Consider the following 26,871-nt stretch of genomic DNA (forward strand, 5'->3'; position numbering starts at 1 on the left):
GCAGTAGTTTATTTTTTTATGTTAATTCACAAGATAGTTTCTTTAATTGAAACTGCGTCATTTTTAAGTACCAACATTTTTTTGACCTGTTTGTGAGTAAATGAAGGTCTACTCAGGGATGTTTTAAATTATCAAATATAATTTTCATTCGTACATCTCTGTAATCTTTGTATCATGAGAGGTAGATCCTGATTTTGCACAAGACACTGATTGATAGTAGTTAAATATTCAATTTAAGCAGCACCTACGTCTGTTTCATGTTTTCTGACCATTTTTTTACAACAAAAATCTCAGCACATACACAATTTATTGTCATAAATGCAGCATACAATTACTACTCCAATGTTAATCAGTCACATACATTCACTTGGTACTGCCGTAAGTGATAACAATGGTCAACTTAACTGCGCAGGAGTTGTTTACTTTCAGGCACATGCAACAAAATAATGTCTACATATCTCTTATATGTAAAATCAGCATTTCGGAAATTTACATGATATTAGTAATACTGGAATCTATAGCAGTTTTACTAGTTTAAAATTCCAGTGAAAACATTAAATGTAGCAGGGTATGGAACAAAATCTAACAGTTCTTGACTTTTACAAATTGCATTTCAACAACATGAAAAACGTACAGTTTTTAGATTTAGGAATATAAATGTTGTGATAAATGTCCACTATGTCTTGATAACTAGCCACAGGAAGTAACAGAGCCATCATGTGCCATATTTTTTGTTGAGTGCTTCTGTATGTTTATTACGTACACTTGTAAAATTATTCCAGTCGAGTGACTGATCCCGAGAGAGGAAGCCGTTGTAGAAATCTTTCGCAGACATCTTTTTTCTTCTTTCTATCGTTACTGATTTAAATCCAACCCAGCCATCCTATTGGAGAAATTATATTTCAAATGTCAAATCAATTTATCTCCACAAAAGTTTAGAATGTTAGAAAACTAACTTCCTGGTAAAAATGTCTAGGCGGTATTAAAATGTCTAGGTGGTGGCTGCACATCTAGGCAGTATTAAAATGTCTAGGCAGTGTTTACATGTCTCAGTGGTTATTACTTTATATATAGATGTCTAGGTGGTGTTTTCCTGTCTAGGTGGGTTTATCTGTATAGGTGGGGTTTACATATTTACAGTAGGTGGTGTTTAGACAGGGGTTGTACATCTCAACAGTGATTGCATGTCTAGGCAGTGTTTACATGTCTCAGTGGTTATTATTTATATAGATGTCTAGGTGGTGTTTTCCTTCTAGGTGGGGTTTATCTGTATAGGTGGGGTTTACATATTTACAGTAGGTGGTGTTTAGGCAGGGGTTGTACATCTCGACAGTGTTTACATGTCTCAGTGGTTATTATTTATATAGATGTCTAGGTGGTGTTTTCCTTCTAGGTGGGGTTTATCTGTCTAGGTGGGGTTTACATATCTACAGTAGGTGGTGTTTAGGCAGGGGTTGTACATCTCGACAGTGATTACATGTCTAGGCAGTGATTACATGTCTAGGTGGTTTTTACATGTCTAGGCAGTGATTACATGTCTAGGCAGTGATTATATGTCTAGACAGTGATTACATGTCTAAGCAGTGATTACACGTCTAAGCAGTGATTACACGTCTAGGTGGTTTTTACATGTCTAGGTGGTTTTTACATGTCTAAGCAGTGATTACATGTCTAGGAGGTTTTTACATGTCTAGGCAGTGATTACATGTCTAGGTGGTTTTTACATGTCTAGGCAGTGATTACATGTCTAGGTGGTTTTTACATGTCTAGGCAGTGATTACACGTCTAGGTGGTTTTTACATGTCTAGGTGGTTTTTACATGTCTAGGCAGTGATTACACGTCTAGGTGGTTTTTACATGTCTAGGTGGTTTTTACATGTCTAGGCAGTGATTACATGTCTAGGTGGTTTTTACATGTCTAGGCAGTGATTACATGTCTAAGCAGTGATTACACGTCTAGGCAGTGATTACACGTCTAGGCATTGATTACACGTCTAGGTGGTTTTTACATGTCTAGGCAGTGATTACATGTCTAGGCAGTGATTACATGTCTAGGCATTGATTACACGTCTAGGCATTGATTACACGTCTAGGTGGTTTTTACATGTCTAGGCAGTGATTACATGTCTAGGTGGTTTTTACATGTCTAGGCAGTGATTACATGTCTAGGTGGTTTTTACATGTCTAGGCAGTGATTACACGTCTAGGTGGTTTTTACATGTCTAGGCAGTGATTACATGTCTAGGTGGTTTTTACATGTCTAGACAGTGATTACATGTCCAGGCAGTGATTACATGTCCAGGCAGTGATTACATGTCTAGGCAGTGATTACATGTCTAGGTGGTTTTTACATGTCTAGGCAGTGATTACACGTCTAGGTGGTTTTTACATGTCTAGGCAGTGATTACACGTCTAGGTGGTTTTTACACGTCTAGGCAGTGATTACATGTCTAGGTATTTTTTACATGTCTAGGCAGTGATTACATGTCTAGGTGTTTTTTACATGTCTAGGTGGTTTTTACATGTCTAGGCAGTGATTACATGTCTAGGTGGTTTTTACATGTCTAGGTAGTGATTACACGTCTAGGTGGTTTTTACACGTCTAGGCAGTGATTACATGTCTAGGTATTTTTTACATGTCTAGGCAGTGATTACATGTCTAGGTGTTTTTTACATGTCTAGGTGGTTTTTACATGTCTAGGCAGTGATTATACGTCTAGGTGGTTTTTACATGTCTAGGCAGTGATTACATGTCTAGGTGGTTTTTACATGTCTAGGCAGTGATTACACTTCTAGGTGGTTTTTACATGTATAGGCAGTGATTACATGTCTAGGTGGTTTTTACATGTCTAGGCAGTGATTACATGTCTAGGTGGTTTTTACATGTCTAGGCAGTGATTACATGTCTAGGTGGTTTTTACATGTCTAGGTGGTTTTTACATGTCTAGGTGGTTTGTACACAGCAAAATCATTACATCCTAAAATATAACCCATAGCTTGAAGTATTAAATTTGATTTTAATAGCAACATTTACAGACGATAAATAAACAATTAAATATAATATAAAAAAATATATATAATACATAACAAAAAATCTTACCAGACAACGAATACATAATATGCCATGTTTATTATGATATTTGACAACACCGGGATGCACATCAGCCAATGGCAATTGTAATCCTGAAAAAAACAAACAAACAATTATTTGAACCCTGCATGTATCTGCACCACTACATCTATTTCACAACTCGGTACCACTACATCTATTTCACAACTCAGTACCACCACATCTATTTCACGACTCGGTACAACTACATCTATTTCAAAACTCGGTACCACTACATCTATTTCACAACTCAGTACCACCACATCTATTTCACAACTCAGTACCACCACATCTATTTCACGACTCAGTACCACCACATCTATTTCACAACTCAGTACCACCACATCTATTTCACAACTCAGTACAACTACATCTATTTCACAACTCAGTACAACTACATCTATTTCACAACTCAGTACAACTACATCTATTTCACAACTCAGTACAACTACATCTATTTCATGATTTTTTTCAACCAAATTTTTGAGGATATGTATTTCGCACAAATAGCAATTTACAAACTGTGTGTGTGCACTACGTATATCTTTTCATACCTTGTGTTACATGCAGGTCCACCATATTATAGAGTTTTAGTAATTTCCCCCTCCATAATGTCCTCAGTGTGACCTGGAAAAATAAACAGGATAAAAATTATTTAAAAACTATTAATTAACATTAAATTACATTTTCTTGAGGAGAGAAAATTGTGAATAGATAAGAGTTAAAAGTGACACATTCAGTCTAGTAATAAACAGGCATAGCAATAAATAAATAAATAAATAAATAAATAAATAAATAAATAAATAAATAAATAAATAAATAAATAAACTAAAATATAATATAATATAATAAATAAAAGTAAGGTTTTGTTTGTTGTCACCATGCATGTCAATTTGAAATCTGCGCCTCACAAAATTATTTTCTTTAATTTTGCGCTATGTTGAAGTGCACCAGCTATAGTAGAATTGGAAAAAGTTTTTCTGTCTCAGAGGAAGTTTTGTGGACCCAAATCAACCGTTGAAGCATGTACTTGAAATTATTTTGTGAATGTTGAACAATGAACATAAATCTTGCTGTGTGGTATTGAAAAAAATCAATAAAATAGAAATGAAACATTTTTTAATTTTCTCAGTAGATATTGGAGAGGTACGTACATGTGTAGATATGGCTCTGTGTAATCTGTCAATAAACCGACAGCTATAGTTACACCAATCAATCCAACTCATGTCGGTTTTTATCTTCTTGGCTAAACAACAACAATAAACAGAAGACGAGAAAATTAACCAACCATTCTCAAAGAAAGATGGCCCCATTCGCAAAGAGAAGGGCTCCCATTCACACAGAGAGGGGCGCCCATTCGCAAAGAGAGGGGGCACCCATTCGCAAAGAGAGGGGGCACCCATTCGCAAAGAGAGGGGGCACCCATTCGCAAAGAGAAGGGGCACCCATTTGCAAAGAGGGGGCACCCATTCGCACAGAGAGGGCCCCATTCGCATAGAGAGGGGACCCCATTCACATAGAGGGAACCCTATTCACATAGAGAGGGGACCCCATTCACATAGAGGGGACCCCATTCGTATAGAGAGGGAGCCACATTCGTATAGAGAGGGGGTACCCATTCACAAAGTGAGAGGGCACCCATTCGCACAGAGAGGGGGCACCCATTCGCACAGAGAGGGGCCCCCATTCGCATAGAGAGGGGACCCCATTCACATAGAGGGGACCCCATTCGTATAGAGAGGGAGCCACATTCGTATAGAGAGGGGGCACCCATTCACAAAGTGAGAGGGCACCCATTCGCACAGAGAGGAGGCACCCATTCGCACAGAGAGGGGCCCCCATTCGCATAGAGAGGGGACCCCATTCGTATAGAGAGGGGGCACCCATTCTCAAAGCCAAAATCTTATAACATTGTTTCATATATACAAGAACAGTAATTATAAGAAATATTAAAGGATACCAAGAAAAGTTCTGTCCCGGAGTTGAAACAATGAGTAGTACAAAAGTATACATCAATATTCAGCACTATGGCATGTATTGACACTACCCTGCAGAAATTATGTTTTTATTTACTAAGTTGCAAAATTTACTGCAGCAAATACTATGTTATTAAAAAAAAAATTATGAACAATTATATATATATATAGAAACATGCACAAGCAATCCACCATATGTTGGGTTCATACAGAGTATGCGAAATCATTGTACAGGAACACCACAAAGAATAAACAAAAGTTAAAATAAAAGCCCTAGTTTTGTGCATTGCACGAATGTGGGATACAAATAAACGCATGTTGATTTTGTGTAACGAAAAAAATTCTTCTGTGGTCAAAGAATGAACACATGGTTTCATGCAAATATGATTACTCCATACCTAATGTTACTCCATTCGTTGGTTGTACCACAGAGTTCTCAATCTTTCTTGGCAAATCATCTAATACTTGTAAAAGCTACAATAGAAAATTAAATTACTGCTGGTGGGTCATGTGAACTGGCCCAAGGAATATTCAGTATTTTTGTTGGAGCTCAAAGGTAGGTAAATATTACGTTATGCTCATGCTGTTTTATTTTTCTCTTTTTAGCTGATGATGATGAGAAGCGCATTGTTTAGTCTGTACATAATTTTAGGACGGATGACATTTGACTGAATACTGAAGACGCACATAAAACTGGCATAATTTAAAATTAACTACAGCTAGTAAATACAAACAACTTTTTTTGTGAAGTTCATGACGTTTTCTTGCTAAAATCATTTCCCCGATTTTTTTTTTAAGTACATTTTGGTAATTTTGTTGATAATTTTGGGCCACTTGTACATATTTTCCTACAAGGATTTAACAAAATTTTGGATTACGCGTGTTTTAATTTTAGATGGTGATGAAATCTGAAAAAGGCACTCAAATGGTTAATATCAATATTTTTAATATTTCTGGTTTTAATTACCATATTCGATCCCAGCTGTGATAGAATCTTTGAAAGTTGAATTGTCGTACATCGATGTGGAACAGTAATAGTTGTTTGCATGACAATAGGTCCAACATCAAATCTGAAAAAAAGAAATTGAAATATTTTTTGATTTTTTTAAAATCATTATTAAATCTAAAGTAAATCTTGATTCATCAACATTTGGTGGCAAAGACTATGGCACTTAGAAAACTGCCTGTCATGGACGTTATGAATACTTACTGCGGAGATATTTGTATAATTGTTACTCCAGTTTCTTCATCTCCACTCAGTATTGTGTGGTACAATGGAGCAGCTCCTCGCCATCTTGGCAGCAAACTTGGATGAATATTTAGCAATCCACTGAAATGGAATGTACTATACTGTAAAATACTTTCTTTTCACTTGAATTAATTTTTGCTTTTTCAGCTGTTTTATTGGAAAATAAACAAAATCCCATTGATATTACATAGTGTGCTTCTCCCCACATGAAATTTGATAACAAGTCATTGTCAATGACTTAGTTTGACTTTGTCAAACAATAAAAAGCAAGCATTGAAGAAAATCTGTCCGGGCGTCTCCGAGAAATGACGATGGATGCAAAGATGAGCCCTAGTTTCGGACTACGTCCTATAGGAAACAAGCCATGCATGGCACAGTCCCCATTAGTTATCGAATTCAAGATATATAGTTTTGTTTATAGTAATATAGCTGGAATATAACCATGTCAGGAATATGATTATGATAATAGTTTAACATTAAAATGATTGACATTTGTATCTGATCGTCAAACGTGTACCTGTCCACATTGAGAGATATTGCTCTGGAACAGCATTAATTAAAACAAAATCAACCATTTTGAATACATGTATATATCTATAACATGATGTATAATGAATATATAAAATTTGAACATAAGCAGTCAAAGCATGTCAGAGATATGGCTCTAGAAGCACATTCATTAAAAGAAAATGGCCGCCAGTCAGCCATTTTGAATCTGATCTGAAAAATACAAGACGTGCATCAGGAACCTGTAATGTCTAACGTATGTACGAAGTTTGAACAAAATCCATCCATAAATGTTAGTTATTTGATGATTTTTTTAGCACAAAAATGGCCACCATTTTTGCCCGAGAATGACTACTTGAGAGCAATAGCACTTACTATGTAAACATATTGATGACATTGTCTGGGATCAGATGACCAAATGAATCGACAACACCAACGTCATATTTACATCTCTCACCACCGACATCCGGCCAAATTAACTGAGGAAGACTGTTCTCTATGGCATACTGTTGCACAGGTGACATTATATCAAATGTTTTCCCTCGCCTACGACCCTACAGATGCAAAGTAAACCTTGTCAGATGAGAAATTAAATAATAGGATCATTTATATATAGCCATACAAATGCAGCCGAGCACATTAACAGAAAGTCAATGAGAATGCCACTTTTAGATGTTTGTTTCAGTGGTGAATAAATGAAATGTGAATTTGGCAAAACTTAACATCCAAGACTTACTTATTTAAATGAGAATATAAATTAAATAATAAAATTTTAGATTATTGATTACAAGTTCCTACCTTGCTTGTGGAACAGACCACAACCAACTCGCCAACTAATGGACTTTCAGCTTTCCTTGAATGTAGAAATATGACAAATTATATAAAATGCATATTATTATAAATATCAGAAGCAAACAAAGATATTTTTTATAAAATAAAATGTAAATCATGTTACAACCAATCCCACATTATATTAACATAGTTGCTTGGTGGATGTATAACAAGCTATTAAAGAGTAATACGTCTACTAGTCTTAGTTTTTCAGTTATGGTGAACGGATCAAAAACGTTGCTGAAATTAGAACTCGTCAATTTTAATGGACTTATTTATCAACTAGTGGGGTTATGAGGTCTCATATCTTGCTAACACAACCATGACAAATTCAGTAATGTAAATCAATCAAAGCAGATACAATTTCACACAAAAAACAGGCAAAACGTACTCGTGTGTACCATAAATCTAATACCATACCTATTTTTGTTCAAAACATCTAATGTTTGAACAGCAAAATCATCAGTCCCAAAAAACACTATTCTCCATGGTGGATTGCATTTATTGTATTTATCTGTAGTTCCTTCATTACTTGATAAGCACTTGACAACTTTCGTGTTATTTCCATGCAAACTCTCTTTAGAATGCGAGACTAACAGTCTATGTATGCGTTGACTCGCATGGAAAGTGCTGCTGGAAACAGATGTATATCTTGCTCCTCTGCATTTGATGTGTTCTGTGGAACACACATAGTCAAGTGACAGCGCTTTCAACTTTTTGCATAATGTGTTAAAGTTTCGGAATCCAATTTTCATATTCTTATTACTTCAGTCCTTGATAGTACTTTCTAAATTAAAATTACCAACAAACAATATACTTTTCAAGCTGTAAAAAAAAGAAAAAGAAAAAAAAGATAGTTATATGATGTGCTTGGCTTTATTTCTTGAAAAGTAACCAACATAAATAATTTCATATTATAAGCATGTGGATCATGTTGGTGACGTAAACACCAGTTTTCTGATATCCAATAACTTATAGTTATTTGGAGGGGCATATTGTATTACATTGGAGGCTGGACTGTTAGGGTTAGGATTTGGGCTAGGGGTGAGAGGGCCTTAAGGAAATGTTTCCACATTTTTTGATTGCAGTTATGGGCTCTTATCTTTCATTAAATTGTCACTATGTTACAAGCTTCAAAAAGATGTATAATATAATGTTTATCATGAGTATACCGCAAAGTATCCAAGAAGGCAGTACAGGATCATATCAACCAGCACATAGCAAAAATCAATGTGTTCCTAAACTGTCTGATTGCGTACTTCTCGTAGTATTCTTATAATATACAGATAAACACCAGGGTTGAGTATATTTAGATTCGGCAGTCAGCTGCCCATTTAAACATTGCCGTACTCACGTGCATGATAATGTTGTAGGCAACATTAAATCATCATATCATCGTTTCAATTGCCTGAATACGTCATTCTGATTGGTCGAGAGCGTGTTTTAAATTATGCAAGTCGTGGTTCATATGCATACTCGCTCATAATAACCAGTCCGAGAAGCAGATGAATTACCCCTTCGCTGTAGGTGGCGCGCTCACGGCCGCCATTACCGGGGGGGGGGGGGGCAACGTGTATCGATAATAGAGTGGAAATCTTTCGTCAGTGTAATATTGTTTTGATCAAAATTTTATATCATAATTTTAACTAGTGTTATAGTTTCAATGTTTTTATGATCATGGGAGGGTCAGAAAAAAACTGTAAGTTTATAGGATGCACGAACAACGATAACAAACTTTAAACAAGCAGCCTATCGGCTGAGATAGCTCCGCTGTTAGCAATGCACAATTCAATTAAAGAACGGAAGACATCTTTAGAAAATGAACAATATGTATAGTATCAAAGCAATCGGACTTACAGTTTTTAACAAGAAGTCGAAAATATCACTTTCTACCAAAAATGACAAAAATATTCACCAAAATTAGAGAATTGAAGATATCAACATGAAATGAACAAAACTAAGAGAGGTCTACCCAAGGTACATATACACCAAGTATCAAAGCATTCAGGCTTGTAGTTTTCAAGAAGAAGTCGAAAAAGTAAAACATTGACACGGACGACGACGACTGACGACGGACAATCACTCATATGATAAGCTCCGCTCGACAAAGTCGACAGCGGAGCTAAAAATGGAAACAAACTACGTGCGAAATCCATTCACCAAAGACACATGATGAGTGCGAATGTAGGCAACCCCCGGGGGTACTTGCAAAAATACTGACAGGGGCGTGTAGCTGGTTGTTTCAAACGCCTACCCCTTATCAGACAGAAATAATCTCAAATTGCCTATCCCTTTTCAGACAAACTGTGGATATTTGACACCCCTTTCTAGACAGTACGCATAAATGGTAAATAGCGAATCAGAGGATCGATATCCGTTTCAGGTTTATTTGTTCCGGGAAATGGGGGTGGGTGGTCAGCTATTTTTATTTACCTAGATAGACTTCCGCGGATATAATTTGACAACCAAAATGAAGTTATAGAAAGAAAAAATCAGCTTAATTTTCCTGATTGTTGGATCACTCAAGCTCTAGAGACAGTCTTTGGAAAATATGGTCCTCTTTTCAGACAGAATTAATGACAAAAAGATACAGACAGGATAAAATAACATACCCCTTTTCAGACAGATGTGGTGCATTTGGGACCCCTTTTGGCGGCACATACACATGTAGCACTTTAATGGGAGTAACCCACCCCCCTCCTGGGAGGCAACCTTAACCAAATGCACCGATCTCCAAATGGAAAAAAAACAGAGTCTGCCAAGCTTCTGATGAAATGAAGCAGATTATACAAAAGAAAGACTTCTTTCCAAGGAATGATAGTCGGGTAAGTCGAAATAGAACGATTTATAGCAGTAAAACGAATGTTTAGTAATGGAAACTTCGTCGCATCTAGTGATAGAAATGAAAAGCTCCCGTCTCACAAAAATGTAAACAAAGCCAATTTCGCCGATCCACATCGTTTGTGTTGTACATGTAATAACAGTACGAGTATTGAAGCATAATACAACACAGGCAGTATCTTACGAAAATATGTGGAGACATCTTCTAATTATTCTCGTTTGTTTGTAAACAAACTTGTTAATGTAAATGTAATTCGTGATGTTGCATTCAATGTGATTACGACTGAAATATTCGAAGTAACACTGTGTTGGACCCTTCATGTTCAAGAAGAAATTGATTTCAATATGAAGAATGCAAAAGTGAAAAATAAATTTGTAATTTTCCACGTTTTGAATTTATTTCAATAGTTCCCCAAAAGTGGATCACTTGCAATAATGCAACATTTAGATTTTGATTTCTCATTGCAATTTGCACCTGGGTATAGTAACTACTGGCTGCGGTTGTTGCTGCATTACCTGTGAAGCGTGGGTGAACATGGTTGCGAATCCATTTTGAGGGATCGGTCAGGTGTTCAGTTTCTTTGGGACGCTTGCAGCTGCACTACTTGTGATACAGAGCTTTCTCTGAGATGTCCAAAGGGCAGAGTTTTGGTTTTTATTTATTTTTTCTACATCAGCATTCGTTATTAACATTTAAATGCCTAAATATTTTAAATAGTTATGAAATGGTTTGTGCTGCCATGTTATTTTACAAGTGTTCATCAGTGTAGTTACAATGATCTTCTTGGCAATCAATGCCCATCATTTTCTACAAAGAATGACTATCCACTAACCCTAGTAAGTCTCTACAACAAAAATTAAATCGTACCATATGAACAACCTACGATTCTGTACATCGACCGTGTTGGTAGGGGACTGCCCAGTTACTAACGAGAATAATTCTCCTACGCATGTTCTCCATTGATTGTTTTGGAAAACAGCTTAACTCTGTACGTGCAAAAAGCGATTTGGACACACACAAACGAAACAAAATCATGTTTTCCAACAATTTCTACACAAAGTCTGAATTTCCGGCTTTGGCCAGTCTCTAGTGCTGATTACAGTCCTGTAGGTTGGCCTCCTTCTGTTGATCATTCGGCCCCACATGTTAGCCAGTCTCTAACATCGTCTTTCCAAATATCCATGGAAATAATCGTTGGAAATATGTATTAAATGTTTGTAGGTGAGTTTGTAGTGGTGACAATAGTACGAGTTCGCATGTAATTAATAAATATTATTATTTTTACGTAACTTGTTATGGGACGCCATGACTGCGAGTGGTATATGCCCCCCAGTAATGGCGGCGGCGTATGAGGGCGTACTTTCGAGAAGCGCTCGTCGGATTACTCTATTCCAATCACAGGGTCTTGTAACGTTTCTAAGTCAACATTACCGGAGCGACGTAACATCAAACCCTTACATACGTTACTCGCTGTCAGGGCTTGCAAATATTACGTCTCCCAGGTAATACCGACTTTGAAATGTTACAAGTCCCTGTGATTCCAATATGCACCGGTGTTGAGGATCTGTGCAATGTGACACCTCTAGAGGGACCGTCTTAATACGCCTGTGTCTTAATGGTGAGCAACTGGACTCATCACCGCACAGTCAACGCACATGAAGTTGCACTTGAATTTAAATCACAGCAAACCTGTCTTAAAGACACTTCGAATTCTGTATAGTCAAATTATTATTTCCATTTCACTCCAGAACTCACCCATTCGTTCCCATAGCTAAATGAAGCACCATGCTCCACCACTGGGCGGCGCCATCTTTGTGGCGTGTGTTTGTAAGTTGTTTCACTAAATTAGAGGTCAGCGGTCGATTCATTCTCCGTCACGAAGACTATGGGTCTTTTATCACTAAGCTAGGTAGTCGTTAGGGAACGTACCACTAGTCTCTGCCACAAGCCTAGGCTAATTTAAATATTAATGACCGGATCTACATTTTGCTTTGCCATGAGTGCGTTCGCGTCGCTCCGTGAGGGTGCCCCAAACGACGTGGCAGAAAGTAATAGTAGTTTATAAATAAATAAACGCTACTCGGACTGATAAATATGATATATAGAAGATAATATTTGGTAATCGTAGTCCTAAATAACTATTAAAAATAGCTAGACGTTTCGAGCAATGGCTCTTGCTATCGATAAAGAGCCATTGCTCGAAACGTCTAGCTATTTTTAATAGTTATTTAGGACTACGATTACCAAATATTATCTTCTATATATCGTGACAGAAAGTAGATGTATTGGTCCGTTGCTATGCAAGCGAAAATCGTATAAAATGTATTTTGAAATCACGCCCACTGGCATTTTATGTTTGAGAAAATTACCTAAACACGTTTGTACTTATCGATTTCCTAGTTCGCTATCTTTTTCCTAACATCGCCCAGTTGTGATGTCATATAGCAGGCGAACGAAAACTGGGCAGGCGCGAGGCGCCCGCGTCACCCCGAGCCAACGACCCAAACGCACAGACGATTTGAACTGACGATTCACATCTACGTCTCCTACCGCACGATCTACTTTTTCATTATTTTAACATTTTGAAAGGATTTTAGCACTGAATGTAAAAATATTTGACATATTTATTTTAAATAACACGCATGTTTTTTCAACAGAAACTTAGGATATCAGAAACAAATGAATTAAAAAAAAACGTGGAATACCAACAATTTTGGTGTAAAATGTCGCCTGTGGCAGAGTCTAGTTGCAGCTCCCTGTGGCTCTCTAGGTCGAGAAGACTGCAAGGGAGAGTGCGGTCGATGACCATTAGAAATTATAGGAGGGACGATACAGACACACTATAAGAGATGAAATGTGTTTTTCCTTCACTAAATTCTGAGAGAGAGAGAGATTTTTTCAGGGTGATGTTGCTATATTTTGAAGTTTATTTTTTCTATGATTTTTTTGGGCCTAGTTTGCTCAGACTTGATAGGTGGGTCACTACTGCACTCTCGTGAGGTGGACGAATTTGACAATAAAAAAATTCTGTCCCACTGTTGATATGGCAACGGTTAACAAAATGATCTCCCAATCAGCTAGTCAACTTGTTATTGTTTATTTTTAATTATTATCTTTATTTGTAAGGAAGTGTATACATAACACAACAAGATATTACCCGCATTAAGGTAGCGAGAAGGGTTTGACGACGCTTTTTATTAAAGCATTTTCTTTCTGTTGGCTCTTTCAGAACCCAATTTTAGCGTAAATATTTCAAAAGCCAAAGTATAGAGGGACAAATTTGCACAAACTAGAGTGTCAATGTTTACGTAATTGCCACGTGACCACAAAAATGGCAAACCTTGTAAAAATGACTAAGTCCGCGATTGCGAGAGCACAATGCGGAATTTCCGGGTGAAATTTGCGCACCATCATAGCCCTGTGTATATGTCTGTTGTTCAGGCCGGAACAACAGACATGTACACAGGGCTAGCACCATCATTATCTTTTGAACGATAACTGCGAGTTTGAATGTCCTAGTCCGAACGCGCTTGATTTGGCGGCGGTCCCAAATGAATCCAACTCAACCAAAACTTAATTAAAAAATACAGAATACATTTTTTTTTATAAAAGGGCATTTGAATGCCCTGATGGCGACAGCTGGTGATAAATCTTGACGAATATGAATATTCATTGCATTCAGCGATTTTGAATAATTTTTTTAAAGTATTTAAACAAGAGATGTTATATATATATATGCACACATAGTTCTCGTTTAAGCGTTAAATGTTAAGCCACGTCAATACTACACCGCTACAATGATTCAAAATCGGATGTATATTCCGTTTAAAGTTGCGTGTGGACCGAATTTCCGCAGGATGTACTCTATTGGAAGAAAAAGGTAATGATGATTCCGTGAAATAATATTTTATTTTCTTACTCAGTATCCATTATTATATCTACTTTTCCCCATTTACCGCTATGTCAACAAATTTTACTGAAAAAAACCAAAACTATTTTTTACAAGTGCACATGTACTAGTAGTTATTCGGGGTGTATCGATGATTAGTCCTGTGTTATCATAATGACATCACATTTGGTCTACACACCGATGCAGTATTATTTAGAATCAACACGTGTTACATGTTAATGGTAGATATTACAAACATATATTCTCAGTACATGTATATTTTTTTACTACCATGTGACTAAAAACGCGACAAAGCATGAGATAACGCCTTGAAAATTAATATACAAAATTTATCGGACTCTTTAGACTACAGTGCGATCAATCCCAAGCTACTTGTTTGTTGGCAAAGTATACCCATGAATAACACAGGGAAAAATATCACGTACAAATACACATAATGGTCGATGATTGAATAGACATTAAAATGCAACACATGTTACGCTATACGCCCACAGCTCTCATAATTGCAGCAGTAAAATTTACAGTTTGATTTATGTGCTTCCTGGAAATTTCCATCAATACAGGACTCGACGAGCGTCAATTAAAAGTGAATCAATTTCGATGACGTCGGAAACGGCTTATGCCATCTAATGCTGAGTGTAGAAAAAAAAATCGATATCAACACTTGATATTATAATTTTCAAAATCAGAGTATCACGGAAAATAAGGACAGTTGTCACTCCATTCCTAATTGTATGCAAACTATCTGCAGTCTGTCTGTCTGTCTGTCTGTCTGTCTGTAATGGCAATATATAACTTTGAATTAAATGCAGTATAGTTGTGGATTCAAGTTATAAAATTGTTGTATAATTCACCCTAGACTGGCGCAGTAGGGACGATTAATTTGTTTTTGTAGTTTAAATAAAATAATAAAAAAAAAAAAAAAAATTGCGAAATGGAGGTGTTAGCGCGAAATCACCTGTAACTGCGTTTATTCTGCATGGCCCTCTATCGACACTGCAGGAACCCGTCGATTTTTCAACTGGTAATTATGTTATGAGTGTTTTAATTGACAATCATCTAGGCCAATCACAACGTCTCTTCCACTGACCTCTGACCGATTTTTTTATTGTACAATTAGTACGAGTTATTTTTTCACACATTGTGATGAATTAGAAACGACGACTACGACAAACTAGAATTTCAGTGTGCCGCTATGTTGGGTCTGCAGTGTGACCTTTACCATGTTGACCTCATTATGCACGTATTTCCGCGCCCACCTCATTATAATATGTGCAATCATGAATATTTAATAGCAATGAATTTCCTGCAGAATAAACCAGTCGGGGTGATTTCGCGCTAACACCTCCATTTCGCGATTTTTTTTAATTTTATTTAAACTACAAAAACAAATTAATCGCCTCGACTGCGCCAGTCTAAATTCACACATAAGCAAATGATAAATCTCACACGTCTTTTGTGTTTATGCAAATTAGCGTACATTCAGCGCTATGACCACGCAGCTGTTTTAAAATTTCCATCAAAGCACATTTAAATTGTATGAAATAAACGCCAAAGATTAGACGTACCGGGTCTAGGGAATTCGTGACATCCCAGTGACGCACTAGAACGATGCTCTGAGACGTCAATTTCACCGTGATCTGATCCAGGTGATTAGCCCAGATCAACACGTGATACCATGACCCGACACTATAACGTGTCAATATGTTCACTTGATATCATTATAACTATAATATTGTAATACAAGCAAACATTTTTTTTATTTTTTTTTTATTTCTTTGGAAGATGACATCTCAACTACGGGATCCGTGACAACACGGCGAACATTTACAGATAAATAGAATAAAAAAATACTATAAATATACAATACAAAATCAAAACTCTATAGTTGATAAAATACGCCCAAGGGCAGTTTTAAACTGAATAAAACTGATAAAAATAGCAATAACTGGATACTGTTTCCATTTTCCATTTCATTCCCGAAACATAATGCAATATATAGTACCATATAGAGTTCAGCTGTGCAATAATAACACCGTGCCTTTGGAAAGGGTCATTTTTTCAAATCCATATTTTGCCCAGTTCCAATGCGAACGTTCATACAGTAAGGTTGCGTAGGTTGAGTGATAAACCATTTAGTGACAGCGGGGGATTCGTCACCTGCGCATGCGTCAGATAGCCATAGCGTGTCATTGCGTTGTGTCGTCACCGGAAGCGCTGTCCCAGCGGTGTACAAGACGCCGACCTGCATCGTCAATGGTGTCATTGTTTATAAACGTCTGCCCATGGGCCTTTGCATTTTTAACGTGTGTTGTTATCGTCGCTTGGGACTCAATTCCCGCGAGTGCAAAATTCACTAACTGTAATAGAAGCTGTCTATAAATGCACAGTCATGGCCAAGAAGAGTAATCTAAATCGTTGTACCATCACATTGTTGAAGTTTTGCTATTAAAATGCAACATTGAAAAAATGAATACTCAAATTGCCGGAAAAAAAATCATGAATGCTTGTTTTTCGAACGCTTTGTATAATATTCATAGTTATACATAAATATAAAATGTATATAGACCTTATTTTTAAATAGCGACTATTTTTGCCTTCCCCCATTGTTCAATTCTCTACAGTGTCGACTCCTCTGTTCTGCTGACCTACGTAATCATGAACGCGACGGCGACAGGAACGGACCACTATTTGGGCTGGGGGTGTGTGAAAACAAGTAGTGTCCGTCGCTCTCTCGGCGTTTTTTTTTTGCAATAGCGGGGTCGCGTGTACAATATGTACAGTATCAGAAGTTTCGGAAAACATTAATTTGTCTATGTGAGCGTAATAGACAATTTAATAATAAACCCACACAACATTTACACTGTGATAACAATTATTCAAAATACCTGAATTTTTAATTACAACATCAATGCATTTATTGCGAATGGGAAGGAAGTGGGATATAATATGAATAACAGAAAAATGTAAATAAAATGTAAATGTAATCTATTGACTGTTCAAATGATTGTACTTTTACAGGGCTATGTTTTGACGGTTGGTACTGAGCTATGACATTAGAAAGATTAAAATGTTTACTAAGAAACAGAGCATCTTTGGGTTCCTCATTTGTGTTAGTGCCATCATCTTGATATTCTTCTGTCAGACGGCATATTACGGTCATATGACGTAAGTAATCCTTTGTTTTCTCGGAATAGTGTGTGTGTTCGTTTCAGCTAATAAATGAAGTATGTAGCGCCCTCAGGCGACGGAGCGCTTTAGTTACATGAATATAACACTTTCCCGGAATTCAAAGATGCGGCGTTTCGGATGCACGCGCATACCATTTCGGGTGTGCAGTAAACTTACACGCGTGATATTGTGCTTGCGTGCGGATGTATCAATCGACGTGACTGAAATAGGATTCCATTTTACCGAATGTCAATGTTTGTATTTGCACCATGAAAAAAGGTGGGCGTCGTGCTTGCATCCCAGTCTCACTACTTTCGGAAAAGTAGTGTAGGCCGACTGTCCACAGCGTCGATATTACTTTAACAAGTGATCGTTCGTCAATAGAAATACTGTTTTAAACGATTTTGATATATTTCGACAGTATAAGCAAACATAGTTTTACTTCGGAGAATCACTCCTACGCAAGATATATAATAACTCATTGTACTTGTTTTGATTTGTTTTGGTTGGGGCGTTCTAAAGCGGGCTACCGGGCTGTACTTGTAATAACATATATTGTATTGGAGTAATATTCCATATGACAGCAAATACAATGCTGATTCAATGTTTGTTTTTCATGTTATTGTTATTGTTATAATCATGAAGTTTCGTCATTCAAAGTTGGTCATTTGCCGTCATAATTTAAGTGGCAAATTATTAGCAACGTCGACTCCACACAGTCTTGTTGCCACCGTGTTAAACAAAACAATGGCATCATGATCACGAACTTGAGTTTGAAACGTCCACGCGATCACGTGACGGCGCATGGTATTGACATATTGCACAATTATGGATAACTAGTTGTATTAGTTTATCTTTAATTTATGTTTATATATTCTTTTTTTAGATTTCATGAAATCGATGGGAAACACATTCCCCGGAACATGCCGCTGGCACAACATAATGTCTCTGAAACCATTATGACACACACGCCTGTGACAAACTGTCAGCCAATCAATAACGTCTGCTTTATTAAAACCCGAAAAACCGGAAGTACGACATTATCATCGATAATCAACCGTTGGGGAGTGAACAACAATCTATCGTTTGCTGTGATGAAAACAAACAAATTAAGCGGCCATTTTAATTCTCTTGTTTTCACAGACGACAGTCCCAAGTTGCACTTCTTGCCGCCTTTAAACGTCAAGCCTGGCGACTGGGACGCGTACAAGTATAATATAATGGCTGTGCACGTGCGTTACAATAGGACGGCGTTTGATAAATTTATGCTTCCTGGAAATAAATACATCTCAATTATCCGAGAACCAGCATCGCAATATGAATCAGCGTTTAACTACTATAAAATCGCCTCGGTGGTTCAGACATTTAACAAGAGCGTGCGATACGAAGACACCATGGAAGAGTTCATGCGATTACCAGAGTTTTATTGGTCAAAGACAGTTGCTAAATATGGCCAACTGATTTCTTTCTACACACGGAATACTCAAATATATGATTTAGGACTTGATCACAACACACACCATAATATATCCACGGTACTTAGTCATATAAATAAGCTTAAAAAAGAACTAGATTTGGTATTACTTGTTGACTATTTCGACGAATCGATTGTGCTTTTGAAAAAGCTTCTTTGCTGGACATGGGACGACGTCGTTTATTTGGCACGCAACGCAAGACCAGACGGCACTAGGAAAGAACTGTCCATGGAATTGAGACAGAAAGTGATACAATGGAACTCAGCTGATCACCTGCTTTATCAGGAATTCAATCGTACCCTCTGGGCAAAAGTCGCGGAATATGGACCGCAATTTAAAGACGATTTGGAGGAGCTCCGGTTTCGCAGAAATAAGACCGAAACAGAGTGCGTGGGTAAAAATAAGACGATTGTATTAGACGGGCGGAAGCAGGTGGTCTACAACAACGTCATCAACCCACCTAACTATTGTTACTTACTCACCAAGTTCAACAACGACATTATTCACCAAATAATGGAAAAACAGTCAAGTGGATTTTATCTCAATAACACAAGTGGTATTTATACTTATTTATATATTAAACGTATATTGTGTACGGCAGTCATTTGGGCAATAGCATACGTCTTACCCCCGCCCCATGGATTTTGGATCATCCACAAAATCATCCTGAGACCGTAAGCCGAGATAAATAAACGGATTTAAGGATGACTTGAAACCTCTCTGATAATTGGACGTATGTTATTGCCCAAATGAAGCCAGTACATATGATTTATAACCTATCGCATCCGACACGATCGAACACGACAATTAATACAATTTATTTAGTTTGTAACACAATTTTAAACAGTAAACGTTTAACAAAAGTGGGCGAAATAACAATAATACCATTTGCCCGTATCCTTATCCCAGCGTTGAAGCTACGCACAACTGTGTTTGAAATTACTGACTCCCCGTACCCCGTTAAACAATAACAAATCATTATCGGTGGTAAGGTAACATTTGTTCATTGTCTGCCTTAATACAAATTTTGAAAGTTCAATTCGATTATTCGATTAAGTTGAACACCATTCCAGCAACAATACAAAACGGAAAATTCAAATGGTCAGTTTTGTGTGGCGTTTCTGCCATAGATATATGACAGTTTAAATCACTACAGTCCAAGATATATTTAACAAAATTGAAAAATAATAAAACGCCTGGTCAGGATGGAAGACCGGCAGAATTTTGGAAACACCCCCACAGAAGATATATAATATGTTACATATTTTATTCAATAATGTTTTGGACAGGGGTTTATTTCCCATGGCTTTAGGATTAATAGCTCCAGTTTATAAGAAAGGGTCTAAAGGTGAACCGGGAAATTATCGTAGTATTATGCTATTAAATACTATTAGTAAATTGTACACAAATTTCGGCATGGATTGATAATTATTGTAAAATAGTTGAAGTACAGAGTGGCTTTCGGAAGGGAAGGAGTACCATGGATAATGTATTTATTCTTTCTCCACTTATCTGAAATATGTATTTCATTTAAAAAGCCGTTTATACTGTGCATTTATAGATTACGAAAAAGCTTTTGACCGTGTTCATCATTATTCCCTGTTCTATAAATTAGCCAAGGCTGGTATAAAAGGAAAACTCAATGTATACACATGGTCAAGCATGTGAGACGATATTGAAAATGCACTTTCACAAGGGGTTGAGACTGTTGTATATTCCAATACTCTGAAACTAATGTATTTACTTTATGCAGACGATCTCGCGCTTCTTAGCAGTTCTCCTATTGGTTTACAGCGTTTGTTAAATAGATTGGCTGATTATTGTAGCAGATGGAGATTGCATGTAAATCTGAATTAATCTAAAATTATTGTATTTCGGAAGGGAGGGAGATTAAAACAAGTTGAGAAATGGTTTTGGAAAGGAGGAGAAATAGAAGTTGTCTCAAGATACAATTATCTCGGTGTAATTTTCTGTAGTTCGGGTATCTGGTACCAAGCACAAAAACACATTGCAGATCAGGCAAGGAAAGCTTTATATTCCCTACAAAGTATGCTTTATAAATTTGGGGGATTACAACCAAGTATTGCATTTACAGTTTTTGATTGTAAAATTCTCCCAGTTCTCTTGTATGGCAGCGCAATTTGGGGAGTCCATAAATGTAATGATATTGAAAAAATTCACCATAAATTTTGTAAATTTATTTTGGGGGTAAACTTGAAAGCCACAAATTGTGCTGTCAGGGTGAGCTGGGTAGACACCAAATACATACATTTATTAACATTGAAATAATTTGTTTTTGGTTGAAATGTATAAAAGTAGACTCCCCAGAAACTGTAACGGTTAGAGATTGTTATCAATACCAGTAAACTCGGGCAAACCAGGGGTTAGATTGCTGGGCACTGTACGTCAAAAACTTGTTAAATAAATATGGCTTTGGTGAAGTATGGGTTAAACAACAGGTGGCTAACTATGCCCTCTTTCTATATGAATTTAAACAACGAAGTTTTGTTATTTCTGTGCAAGAATGGTTTACTGGCGTTGCGTACATACTGTAAATTTAAATGTAATATGACTTGTGAAAAGTATTTAGAATGTATTTCAAATGTTACTTATAGAAGGGCACTGTCTTGTTTTAGAATTTCTAGACATGACCTAAATATTGAGACTGGGAGAGGGACAGGGGTTCCACTGGAACAGAGGTTTTGTCCATTTTGTTGTAATCAAATTGAAAGTGAATATCACATGTTTCTAATTTGCCCACAATATGCTAATCTTAGGCTAAAAAGTATTCCACACCTCTTTTTGTCTCCAGCAACAGAATGGAAATTTATTTCGTTAATTAATTTCGTGAAGTAATTCAAATACATTAGTAAATCCAGGCAAGTTTATTTTCTTATGGAATGACTGGGGGAGGGTTTATTTATTTATTTATTTATTTATTTATTTATTTATTTATTTATTTATTTATTTATTTATTTATTTATTTATTTATTTATTTATTTATTTATTTATTTATTTATTTATTTATTTATTTATTTATTTATTTATTTATTTATTTATTTATTTTCAAGAACATTTAATATTGTACATGTAAGGCCCATGGCCTATAGTACTGAATAAAGATATACATATATTGCGTGGTGTTTACTTGGAATTGAAATGAAAGTATTTTAAAATAGTCGTAAATATATGGCTGGTAACTTTTCAAAAATCGAAAATTATCTGTCCTGGTGTCTGGTACGTACAGTTAGAAACACGTACTATTCTTTTGACTATCGACGCTTGAAATGAGAGTGCCAACTTCGATGCAGTAGTTTCACACACGCCAAACATTTATACGATATTTGATATTGTATTAGTCTGCTGTGAATCATTATACTGTGTTAGCCAATACTCTGTCTGAACAAAATAGAAAACGTGGAATTTCGTTGCCTGATTTGATTTCGACATACGTATCCAAGGCCGCCATTTGTAAAACAAACATGACAGTGCCACACGCATGAACAGCGATGAAAAGTATGTTAACTATTCCCAAAGTGACGTCAGCTGGAGAATTAATTGTTTAACAATGTTCAAAGAAACGATATTTTCGGGAATAGCTCTCCATGTGCGGGAGACCTATATTTCCCCATGTGATCACGTAATGACCAATCATGACACATGATTTATAACCTATCGCATCCGACACGATCGAACACGACAATTAATATGTATATGGCGTATTATATAAGTGTACATATGTTTTGTGTCAATTACATGTTATGCACTGACATGTAAAAATGCAATAATTTTGACAATTAAATATTATACTCTGATTTCTATTTTTTTAATTATGTGCTGAAAGTGATAACAAATGTTGAATTTTTTGGGGGGATTTAAAAAGAAAAACACAATACCTATTTATAAACTGATTTATTGTTACGATTACTTTATAAGTATCAATGATGTAATAACGTTTTTCCCATATTATATCAAAAGGTAATGAAATGGTGTGCGGTTTTGAGTACCGCTCAAACTGTGGATATACAATATCCAGCAATAGTCAGTACAAATGGATTTTCAACAGCCAAGCGATGATGGCGGACAAGACTACTGGATCACGGGAAGGTAGGTAACTGTCAACGGTCAAAAGTTAATGTTAAGCATGCGTAATTGTGGTGCCCGCACTTAATTTAATACACTACGTAAAGACAACGCGACAACTTGATATTAAAGGGTTGTTCTGAGCAAACGCGAATAAATACAAATGCATAAATAAAATTAAAATAGAATGTAATTATCGCTAGTATTCACTTTCTGTTGGTATTAATTTGATTTATTTAATAGCAATTGAGGAAGACAACCTATGAAATTAACCATGTGACGCGACGTCCAATGAGCTCAGTGGTATAAAGAACATATTCGATATTGACGGCATCCAGGTTAACTAGCCACACTTAAATATTGAGTACAAGCTGTGATAGTTATGAGTTTACATAATGATATTGAATACTTAATTCACTCATACTCCGTATTGTTGAACCAACACAACAATTTTGAGTACGTTTTGAGTAGTGGATCCACACAACTGTATTAATAACATACTTAGCAGTGGAGGGACTGAGTCAACTAAATCATGGCCATACTTAGCACACAGCTTCTGACAATTTCGAACCTTGATGCACTTATATGAACATAAATGATCCTAACTAGGACAGTAATAACAACAGTAGTAAAATATTGTTAACTATATACACTAACATATTTTCTAAAATTGAGAAGATACCCTCACAAAATGACCATAACAGATAGTGTAAATATGCACATATATTTAATATTAATCAATATAATGTTTGGTTTGATTGACGTTCGTTCATATAATAGACCAGCAGATTTCATAATAAAACAATCTGATGCGTACTTGTGATAATTATATGTGAATAAATTGTTACCAATTCACGTGGTCGGTACGAGGTTGTTATCTAATAACGGAATCATCGCATCATATCATGTACGTGCATAAATAATGATCATCACATTTACATAAAATATTTATTACATCGACATGGACAATGCAATTATATGTACCAATTATATGTTTTATAATGCGTTTTGAAAACATCACTTACAGGTACCTATCTGGCAGCGGACGTGTCACCCGGCAGCAAAGCAGTTACGATGTACACCCGTTTACTGTTACCAGGCCAGCATCCCGGAAGCTATAAACTCACCTTTCATTTTGTGATTCCAAGCGCAACAAAGAAAGCATGCAGAACATCAGACGCATCTCTTCGCGTATTTGTACTGTATACCCTACCCAGTGCCAATGATGCCTCTAAAATCACGTCCAACGTCGAATGGAAGTCGTTATCATCATTATGCAATACTGGTGGTATGAATTCATTTGATGCATGTAGTACACTGTGGTACATTGATTCGACTATGGACACACACTATGGCAATAACTGGAATCACGTAATGATAAACGTCACGAATAAATTTGACCACAAGGTAAGACAACGCAGAGTATAGTATTGTCCTTTGATATAACCAGAGTCCAGTTGTTTAGCATAAACGGAACAACTCCCATCAAAATCATTATATGTTCATCCAATGGCAAGTAGAAAGAAAATAATTAATGAATCTATAATTTAACACTAGCCATAGAATTTGTGTCGCATTTCACAACAATGCTGTATGTGGCTAACATTTTTTATTTGTGCTATTTTTTTACAGATTGTTTTCGAAGCACGTCGACACAGCTTTCCCAGTGAGCACTGCACTGACTTTGGAATAGATGACATTTCCATCACACCTTACAGTACATGAACTTTGTCGGCATGATTTGTAATTGTTTTTATTTCTAAATATAACATTCGACACTACACATATAAACCAGATTTTTTTCGACACTAGTGAACAGATATAGACAGGATTTTCAATACGAGTTAAGTTGTTTTGGTGTCTTTTTAATTTAACACATGGCACATCATTGTTTTAGAATTAAAGCTTTACTTGATTGATATCATACGTAAAAGGTAGTGACATTTTAGAATTTTAATTAACAGTACTTGAAAAGGCGACAATCGTTCGAAGAAGAATACTTTTTAACCAGTGAAATTTTTAAGCTCTGAGAACCTGGCGAATTTGCAATACTCCATTACAGTATTTTTATGAATCATGGAATTAGACGTTCATGTGTTGACAATTCAAGTTATTAATATTCTGTTAGTCCAAGGTAATTTAATTATAAATTAGTTATTCCAAACTAGTTTTTACACACACCCTGTTTGTGTGGGTGCTGTGCCTACGTTTCGTACCCTTATGCTATGATGTCGATGGCAGGACCAAGACAATTACAACCATTACAAAGATGGAATATGTAAAACAACATTTTTATAGGGACATATTACTTCTGGATCTTTGGTTTGATGTTTGTATTTTACTCTTGTGTTTAACTCTTGTGCCTATTTTATTGGAATTATGTTTTTACTACTTGACTTAATAATTGTAAATTTTTCAGGATCTAAGTTTATAGTGTAAAAATAGGCACCAAATTATTGTTATTTTACCGGTTTGAATAACCTTATTTGTGTGGCTAAATGTTATGTTGATATGTGTAATGAAAATGCCTTACTATGTTTGCAGTCTCTGTTTTGTTAGCATTTGAAATGCAACCATCAAATATTTATACCATACGATATGAAATATTGTCCACAACATTGTCTTATTTAAAGGAACTGGTAATTACCACACACACTACGCCCACATGATCTTAGGGACCTTCCTCGCCGGCTTTATAATGACGCCTTTATTTTAATGTTTGTATCGAGGAGTGAAGTAACCTTTCCAGTTATTTTTGTATTTTTCCTTTCCTTGCAGTTATACTCAGAGCGTATTATTTAATAAAATCAAATTATTGCACTGAATTGATTTATGCCGACTATTCATATACAAGTTTTATTGAAAACATATATTTCGTTTACAAGTTCACTCGAAATTAATCGAGTCTGGTATCCTAATATTATGATAGCTTAATAGGCTCGCACCCCCAGGCCAAGGCCATTATCGACAACATTTCCAGATCCGAATTAAGTACCACCAATTTTTCCATTGTACAATCAATATGCTCCCCCCCCACAATCCTTCCGCCTGATTACTGACTGCGTTCTCGCTCAAATTCTGACGCTTCACTTGATTTTAACACAAACTTAGAAAACGCTACTAATACTTCCGAAATGTCGTCTGCGCAGAAATGGAGTTCTTTTTAGCCTCGTTCTCGGGACACTCTTTCCAGCATCTCCGCCTTCACTTTTCTGCATTTCATAAACATTTCTCACTTTTTAGTGCCACCAAATACATTCATGACATTCAAAAAAAATAAAAAAAATAAAACAAATTTAAAGTACACCAGTCAATAGTTTCAAACAAAGACTTCTCGTCCCAGGACTTGCCACAAACAGTGTGATTATGATGTTAAACCTAAAGCGCGGTGGTCGTCGCGCAGCGCGTGTTCGAATTTCATGTAAAAAAACAATGTATTTTACACGCGTTGTATCCGTCGCCATGATTCCCATATCGAACAGGACGCGACACGACGACTGCCGCCTTTTAATTATCGCTGATTATCTGATGAACCACTTGGAAGAAAACGTCTATATACGATCCCCATCACCAATTGTGCAGCCATAGATGAATAATATATTATTACGAAGCCACTAATTCCATGATAAAAGAATTCACCACAAAATTGGTAAAACAACCAATGCAGGAATAACGTGTAATATCGTTTCAGTAACCGCACACTAGATTATTCTCTCAA

General features: G+C 36.3%; 2 protein-coding genes across 2 annotated transcripts; one reads left to right on the forward strand and one right to left on the reverse strand.

The window, feature by feature from the left end:
* Positions 1-400: 400 nt before the first annotated feature.
* On the reverse strand, positions 401-12,371 carry LOC102804917 (methionyl-tRNA formyltransferase, mitochondrial-like). The gene is made up of 11 exons (XM_006813813.3): positions 12,270-12,371; positions 8,093-8,497; positions 7,640-7,694; positions 7,217-7,395; positions 6,296-6,415; positions 6,053-6,155; positions 5,484-5,559; positions 4,264-4,355; positions 3,664-3,736; positions 3,101-3,183; positions 401-883 (listed from the first exon to the last, which is right to left on the reverse strand). The coding sequence occupies exons 2-11, from the start codon at positions 8,425-8,427 to the stop codon at positions 716-718; spliced, it is 1,284 nt and encodes a 427-aa protein (XP_006813876.2). The 5' UTR covers positions 8,428-8,497; positions 12,270-12,371; the 3' UTR covers positions 401-715.
* Positions 12,372-14,257: 1,886 nt separating this feature from the next.
* On the forward strand, positions 14,258-25,978 carry LOC100376862 (uncharacterized). The gene is made up of 6 exons (XM_006813814.3): positions 14,258-14,394; positions 17,446-17,592; positions 18,482-19,626; positions 23,049-23,177; positions 24,181-24,560; positions 24,786-25,978. Exons 2-6 carry the CDS (start codon positions 17,495-17,497, stop codon positions 24,876-24,878), a joined length of 1,845 nt encoding a protein of 614 aa, XP_006813877.3. The 5' UTR covers positions 14,258-14,394; positions 17,446-17,494; the 3' UTR covers positions 24,879-25,978.
* Positions 25,979-26,871: the final 893 nt, after the last annotated feature.

This window comes from Saccoglossus kowalevskii, chromosome 21, assembly GCF_978046115.1.
Source record: "Saccoglossus kowalevskii chromosome 21, keSacKowa6.1, whole genome shotgun sequence".
In the NCBI taxonomy this organism is placed as follows: Eukaryota; Metazoa; Hemichordata; class Enteropneusta; family Harrimaniidae; genus Saccoglossus; species Saccoglossus kowalevskii.

Bases quoted from the DNA above. Each gene is read 5' to 3' on its own strand.
- LOC102804917 (XM_006813813.3), bottom strand. From the start codon at position 8,427: ATGAAAATTGGATTCCGAAACTTTAACACATTATGCAAAAAGTTGAAA. The intron at 6,416-7,216 runs GTAAGTGCTATT...ATTCCATTTCAG, and splicing joins GTCATCAATATGTTTACATA to TGGATTGCTAAATATTCATC. The intron at 884-3,100 runs GTAAGATTTTTT...TTTCTCCAATAG, and splicing joins TATTATGTATTCGTTGTCTG to GATGGCTGGGTTGGATTTAA.
- LOC100376862 (XM_006813814.3), top strand. From the start codon at position 17,495: ATGTTTACTAAGAAACAGAGCATCTTTGGGTTCCTCATTTGTGTTAGT. The intron at 17,593-18,481 runs GTAAGTAATCCT...TTCTTTTTTTAG, and splicing joins GCATATTACGGTCATATGAC to ATTTCATGAAATCGATGGGA. The intron at 24,561-24,785 runs GTAAGACAACGC...ATTTTTTTACAG, and splicing joins CGAATAAATTTGACCACAAG to ATTGTTTTCGAAGCACGTCG.